The 8,018-nt window shown below is 38.9% G+C and overlaps 1 protein-coding gene across 1 annotated transcript; it reads right to left on the bottom strand.

Annotated features, from left to right (window-relative positions):
• Positions 1 to 3,940: 3,940 nt before the first annotated feature.
• On the bottom strand, positions 3,941 to 6,768 carry LOC103718076 (mitochondrial metalloendopeptidase OMA1-like). Its single transcript, XM_008806725.2, has 3 exons — positions 6,153 to 6,768; positions 5,868 to 6,090; positions 3,941 to 4,163 (listed from the first exon to the last, which is right to left on the bottom strand). Exons 1-3 carry the CDS (start codon positions 6,766 to 6,768, stop codon positions 3,941 to 3,943), a joined length of 1,062 nt encoding a protein of 353 aa, XP_008804947.2.
• Between the last annotated feature and the right edge of the window lie 1,250 nt (positions 6,769 to 8,018).

Here is an 8,018-nt window from a genome sequence, read left to right as displayed (position 1 = left end):
AAAGATATGCTATTAAGTTCACTATCATCCAATGCACAATATAGAATATTCATGGCTTTTGCATTTTGCTGAGCCCTTTCTTTATCATGATTAGTGTTTGTGTGTAGCCCATTGACTATGATACTCCATAAATCGTAGTCATGTGCTTGAATGAAAATGCGCATGCGTGCTTTCCAATATGTGTAGTTTATACCATCAAATAGTGGAGGTCTATCAATTAATTGTCCCTCACTCATAGAATATCCCACTTGGGTTGTCATGATCTTTAACTCTTGATTGTGAGATCAATGAGTACTATTAGAGCACCTTGCTCTGATACCACTTGTTGCCCAAGGTGACAAGCCAAGAGGGGGGGGGGGGTGAATTGGTTTCTTCTAAATTTTGGTGCTTTAAACGTTTTCTTAATTAAGTGCGGTGGATGCTTCCTTAAACTATTTGAATGATTTAAACTAGTGCAAAGATAGAAGATGATGCAAGAATAAACGTAAGCACAAGCACAACACAAACACAACAATATATAGTGGTTCGGTGCTCTCCTTAGTACCTACGTCCACTCCCCAAGCGTCCCCTTGGGAATTCACTATAATCCCGCGGATTACAGTTGGATTGTTTTCCGGGCTCACAATCCAAAAACCTTTGTTGGTTTTACGGGCTCACCAACGAACCTATACACTTGGTTTTCCGGGTTCACCAAAAACCTTTGTTGGTTTTGCGGGCTCACCAACGAACCTATACACTTGGTTTTCCGGGTTCACCAAAAACCTTTGTTGGTTTTGCGGGCTCACCAACGAACCTATACACTTTGGTTTTCCGGGTTCACCAAAAACCTTTGTTGGTTTTGCGGGCTCACCAACGAACCTTTACAAAGTGTTTAATAACAAAAGGAAAGATTCAAACTCCTAAATGAGCATATGAAACAATATGAACTACAAAGAAGAGTTAGAAAGTATTTATCGCTTTGAAGTCGCTTTGCTCTTCTTTGTCAAGGATGCTTCACTCTTCAAGGGAGGATGGAGCTCTTGATGACTCTTTGAATCTGCTCAACCCCTTTCTTTTGACTCTTGAATGAAGCACTTGGATGAAGCTTCCCTTGCTAGGGTTCTCTCTTGAATGCACTTGATGTATTTTCCCAAAAGCTTGCTTCCTCTGATGAATACTCCCTCTTAAATACTTCTCCAACCTCCAAATAGTCCTTTCTGACCGTTGGATTGAAGAAACTAGCCGTTTATAGCCGTTGGGAGTCCAAAAAGCATTTCTGCCCAACTAGCCGTTATGTTCAGCCCGTGTTTGGGTCGGCTCAACCTGTCCTTGGGTCGACCCAACCTTCACTTGGGTCGACTCAAACATTCCTTGGGTCGACCCTCTCAGAAACCACAGAAACCTCAATTTCAGCCTTCCTTCCCATGGGTCGACCCAACCATTCTTTGGGTCGACTCAAAGTTCACTTGGGTCGATAACTTCTTCTTGGGTCGACCCTCTCAGTAATTCCAGAGAACCATTTTCTGTCTGTCTTTCTGTCTTGCCTTTGGGTCGACCCTCTCAGGGTTTGGGTCGACGCAAGATTGGGTCGACTCAACCACTGTGTGGGTCGACCCTCTCAGTAAATCCAGAGAGCATTCTTCTGTTGTGTTTTGAGGTTCTTTGGAGGTTGGGTCGACTCATGCTTACCTTGGGTCGACCCAACTCACTGTTCATTTGTGCCATTTTTGCAGGAGTGTGCCAGATGACTTCTTGATGTGCCGGGGTCGACCCAATCAACCTATGGGTCGACTCAAACCACACTTTGCTGCATTCTCAAGGTTAGATTCATCCAAATGAACAAGGCCATTTATCCATTTTCAATTAAACAAATATACTGAGAGTAATGAACTTATAAATGAAGTATCAATTTAACTTATAGCATGCTCTAGATAATTGCTTGTTAATCATCAAAATAACACTATCATCCTCACTTTTCTTTGTCCATTATTGTAAAATATATCAAATAGCTTAAAATTATCTCATTGAGATTTTTGAAAACAACCTTTAGAGGTTAAAAAAATCTGGAATTCTTCAGTATCAATATTCTGGTTGTGAATTTATTGATTTAAGAAAAACAATGGTGCTAAAAAGATCACCAAACTTGATGGAAATTATTTTTGCCATGACGGATAGGGTTGGATAGAGTCCAGGAATGAGATCTAAAATATGGTAAGCCGGATCATATGTCAAACTTCCATTATTTAGGTTCCAAATAGATTTGCTTAATGGGCCAACCAAGCTGGGTTTGGGCCGATCCCTACCAAACATGTAATAGACAATAAGTGAAGCTTAAGACTGGCTGGGCTAGCCCAACCTTTAAGCCTACTTCTTAGGCCTGAGCCTAATATTTATTTGGGCTTTGGGCTTCTAGCCAGGCCACAGGCTTTCTAGACATTTTCTTTTAGTTTCAAAAATACAAAAAGATACTTCTAAAGATTAAATATTTGAAAGGGATTGGTAAGGCCCATAAACTTGTGTTTACTGCTGATTGAGCTACTAATATTTTTTTTGGTTACCAAAATTGAATTCCTGAAGCATAAGAATACATTATATGTTATAAAGGATTCAAGCCATGCTGGGCTGAAATAAACCCGAGAGTGGGCCATTTTAACTTGCAGGCTGATATTTCGAGCCTGAACCAGCCTTCGGGCCTATTCGTAGGCTGGAGCCCAGTTTTTGGGCTTGAGCCTATTCCTAGACATCCTTAGTTTATAAAATTAGCTTTTCAATATAAGAAAAGCATGGTTCAAACACAATAAAATAAGAGCGCATTTGGTTCACGACTGAAATCAAAATCAGAATTGAAATGGAGTAGAATGGAATTCAGAATGGCCATATCTGCCAACATATTTGGTTAATGACCGGAATCCAAATGAGATTTGAATACTAGAAAAGAGTAGAAATTGGATTTTGGGGGATTGAGATATTTTCTTTTCTCTTTGGAATCAGAATGGGAATGTGACTCCCTCCAACCAAACAGCTGGAATAGGAGTCACTCATTACCATTCCTATTCCATAGTCCATCCCCCCCAAACTGAACATGTCGTAAATTGATTTATACAGTATATTCATCTTATTGTATTGTCGGTCATGGTGGTTCAAAGACCTAGCCGATGTTTTTCTATCCCATTTGTTAGAATTTATGAGTGTAATAAAATCGAGGAGAGAAAGAGAGTGTGCCATGTATGTAGGAATTGCAAAGGATGACAAAATTTCATCTCTACTTCCATTAGAAAGAGTGTGAATACTTAAAAATTTGTATTTATTATTTTGTTTCAATTGCTGGATACATTCTTATACAACTATGGTAAAATAAAAATATAGTCACTTAAGGTGGCGACTCAAACACAACACATAGTGGAAATAAAAGATAGAGAAAGAAAACACACATTTTCCTTCAATCTACTTCTTCTTCCTTTTTCCTCTTTTATTCTTAAATAAAAAATTTTAACAAGTTCCTTTCTTTCTTGAGACAGAAGTGGATATGGATAAGAATAAGCCTTTGAGTCCAAATTTCAAAGACAAGGATGCTAGTTGCTGTAAAGCTAAAACAATAAGAATACTATTTAGCTTATAAGCTAATCATGATAGTCCATTTTGTCATGATGGTTATGTTTAGCTAATTAAATATTCTTTTGTTTAGTCACAACAAACATATGTCCATATTTGGAAACTATGAACGGCACATGTAAAAATTCCATAGTTTTTGTTCCAAGAAAAGAGGAAAACATAATTACAACTGGGCCAAAAATTATAAAGACTGAATTTAATGTTTTCTCATTTGAAAGCTAAGGATCGAACGCCTCAAGGTATCCCATCAAAAATCTAAATCTAGGTTAGGCAATTTGCATCCCCTTGAAACCTCCATCTCCATGACAAAAATATGCTAGAAAAAGAAAATAAAATTTTCCTATTCTCATTAAGGAAGAGTTTGGCAATTCTTGGGCAGCTCATATCTATCTAGAGCCTGCTTCATTATTTTGGGCCGAGATAAAGACATTGCTCTTGTCTCTCCTGATGGATGTGTAGAGAAATAATCTTGTGAATCTCTGTCATTCTGGAAAACCTTCAGCACGTCAAAGGGGTCATATCCAGCTGAAGCACATAACAACATTCCAATATCATCAGCTTCTTTCTCCCGCCTAGATCAAAAGCAATACAATCAAGAAAATAGATATTATCTAAATTTTTATTTTGGCCTCACAATATACACTTCAAAAGAATGTAAAGAAAAGAAAAAGAAACTTATGGTCCTGTCATATTCATATTGACGTGGATGAAACGATGCAACTATTAATGCTTATTAAATGTGATAACTTCTTTGACAGTATTTTTTATAAAAAAATACTCTAAAAATAAATAAAAAAATCAACACCAAGCCGCAAACTCAAAATATACTTTTTAAAGAACAAACTCCATCTTTACATTATATGTGTAAACTAAAAATTTTTTCGACCTCATCTCAAAAAGTAGTCAAAAGATGTTATTTGAATTTTTTGGCTTGTATACATATCCAAAACCTATCAAGTGTATAGTTGATGTAAGAGTAAACATACATTCTCATGAATTCTCACATAATTCTCTGTTTAAGCCTTAGTATCTTTCTCATACTAAGAGTTCATATTTATTCAAATCCAATCACAAGTACCATAAATGCAACCATAGATACTATGATCAGTATGTGGTCAACCTGAATAGGCATATGCTACAGTATTTCATAGTCCACATGCATTATCGGTTAGGTTCGTTCAGATACCATTTGTAAAAACTTAAAGTCTCACTTAAAAAGACTCATCAAAAAATATTATTTGGGTTCTTTAGCCCTATATAAGGACCCAAGATCTATCTAGTACATAGCCTTTCCCGATAAGATCTTGGTTTATTACAGATTCACTTAACGTAAATTATCCAGGTTCACTTATTTGAAGATACATCACCTATAACTTGAAACTAGAACCTCCTATTTTTGATAGAAGCAATATTACACCATAGTGATTGCTCATACACATCTATGATCTATTCACGCGACCAAAATTCCTTTAAGGGCACTAGCATGATACTATAATGTCATGGGATGGCTGTATGTTTTAATTACTTTGAATAACCTAACTTAGCTACTTCTATCCGGGAAAAAAGACAACCGAGTCAGACTTGTTGGTATCTCTCTCAAAAAACTTGTGATGCGTAGGTATACCTAATTACTTCCTTTCATTAAAGGTGCAACTCCATGCTCAAACCCTTTCAAGAACCCAAAGAATTCATGATGTAGATCCATGTTATCCCTAGTGGATTAGCTTTTGTAGGACTTCCTTTACCCATTACACGACAGCATTTTTAAATTTTTTGTTAATTAACAATTTGACACTTAGTTTTTTGAGAAAACAATATGTCACCTAGTTAGCCGACAAGGTTAAGTGCATGCATCAAGTGACGATTAGATTTATCCTGGCCATTGAATGGACAATCAGCGCCTATACCATATTTATTCACAGATTTCATGTACTGCATCTGGACTGGGCTTAATTATTTTAAAAGGTCTACGTTATTGCAATATTCAAAGTTCCATGGTTCACCCAGTTTTCACCCTGGCATGCATAATTTAAAAAATAAAAAATAAAAACATACGCGCACACACGCTCGCAGATAAAGTGATACTGTGAAGGCATAAGAAAACAAAAATTAAGTACGAATCACTGCTCTAAAGCAAAAGAACAGCTCAAGTATGAAAGAAACATTACTGTTCTATTCAACAGTTTTTTGATGTAAAGGGGGAGGCAAAAGGAGCCACGTTAAAAAAAAAAAAAGGCAGCAGCAGCAGCAGCTGCATTACTAGAAACAAGATTTACCTGCGGGAGAACCACTTGAGGATGAGTTCCCCGATGGGTAATTCCAATGGATAAAGTAATCGTGGGGTCCCGATCAGAGGCACGTTCGCAAGAACTTCAGCCAGTATCGCAAGCAGACGATCGATCAGAGGCAGCTTCACAAGAACATCAGCCACTTCTGCACTTCTGCAAACAGGAGATCGTTGAAGTCGTCCGCAGCATGCCTTGCCACAGCATGGCCAACCTTCAGAAGACAGAAGCGAGTTCATCAGCTTACGCAAGAATTCTACGTACAAACAAATTAACACAAGATCGATCGAAAGCCTGACAACACCTCATGCGCAATGGCCGCTGCTATATCTGCATCGGTTCCAAATTCGCCGGAGAGGTCCGTCAAGACCAGGATCTTGCCACCCGGATGGTAGAAAGCGTTGATACGTTCTTCCCTCGCTACAACAACTTCCCATTCCATGCCTTCCAAGTGTTCCGTGGACTGGTGAAGCGAGGGCAAGGAAACCTCCCTCTCCTTCGCTGTCGAAGTCGCCCCGTTTATCCCCAGCTCGGAATCCAGGACGCCGAAAATCTTTTTTGCTATGGACTGCACCTTGACAACCGTGGGGTGCGTCAGAGGGAGGATATCGTTCATGGTCATGTACTTGCTCACTTCCTCCCTGAATAGAAGCTCGCCGTGCCGCGTCTCATACTCGAGAGGCGGGATGATCAGGTGGATGCGGTTTGAGTAAGGGACCGTCTGAATTTGGGCTTTGATGAGCCATTGCGAGAGGCCCTCCAAGATTATGCCCCAATCTACCTTGTCGTCGTGAAGTTGGCCGGAGCTTGAGTCTCGATATCTCAGAGTGCGGGGGAGGGAGAAGGAAGGGAAGGAGTTTGTGAGTTTTCGAAGATACGAGAACCACGCCATGAGAGCAATGGAGCGTAGTTTCCAAGTTGAAGCCAGGATAAGCGAAACAATTCGAGTTGCTGACGGAATGATTAATCTTAATGAATCATAAACCATACCTTGACTCGCTAAATCCATCTTGAATTAAGCTTTGAAATGCGTGCGCAGCCGTGATCAATCGAGATTTGAATAGAGATTAGCGAGAGATCTTCTGGAGAGAGAGCTCTTAATGCGTGCTTTAGAGAAGGGGTCTAACAGGCTATTTATAGCCCTCTCCAGGGACCAAACGCTGCAGGTGGTTACACCCGTGAAGAGTCACCCCCCATCAAGGTAACCCTTCACTACTGTGAAAATACCTTAATGCCCTTGTGATTATCAGGATTTACGAAATTCAAGGGACACTTGTCAAACGTGGGTTCTAATTAAACGGGATCAGGGTTTAATTAAAACGGGATCCAACATTCTCCCACTTGGACCATATTGACGCCATTTGTCAATGTGGGCCACAACTTGACGGGATCCCAACATTCTCCCACTTGGACCATATTGACAAGTGAAATATCCTTAGCACTTGAATTTTATAATCTTTATACGCGTATTCTTTCTATTCTGATATCAATTGTGGGCAAACTTTATGTTTGATTACTTTGAGAATAATAATACGAACCATGGCGGAAATAACACCTATTTGATTGACGTATAACCTTCCATGATCACTATATTACTAAACCATCATAACCAAACCCTTATGAATGAACTTCTCATGAAATCCATTCTTTGGTCACAATTTCTGCTACCATAGTATGCATAAACCATATGAATTCATTAAAGCAGAAAATACAAAAAATGTGATTTACAGCCATTTGAAATGTGCACAATAACACATCAATTAATTTATACAGAAAAGGCCCATTTGACCGACATGCTCCTTATGCAATCCCGGGGCTATTGCTTTGGTCAAAGGATCTGCCAACATAAGCACAGTATTGATGTATTGAACTGAAACTTTATGGTCATCACATTTTTCTTTTATAACAAGATATTTCACCTCCATGTGCTTATTTCCATTGGACATCTTGTTATTCTTTATTGAGGAAACTGCTGCTAAATTATCACAATATAACTTTATGGGCCTTGAAATAGTGTCCACGATCTGTAGGCCTGCGATAAAGTTCCTCAACCAAATAGCCTGTGTAACTGCATCATAACATGCTAATAACTCAGCCTCCATTGTTGAAGCAGCTGTCATCTTTTGCTTCGAACTCTTCCAC

Source organism: Phoenix dactylifera, unplaced genomic scaffold, assembly GCF_009389715.1.
Source record: "Phoenix dactylifera cultivar Barhee BC4 unplaced genomic scaffold, palm_55x_up_171113_PBpolish2nd_filt_p 000274F, whole genome shotgun sequence".
In the NCBI taxonomy this organism is placed as follows: Eukaryota; Viridiplantae; Streptophyta; class Magnoliopsida; order Arecales; family Arecaceae; genus Phoenix; species Phoenix dactylifera.
Note: the sequence above shows the minus strand (reverse complement) of the source record. Positions and strands in the feature narration are given on the sequence as shown.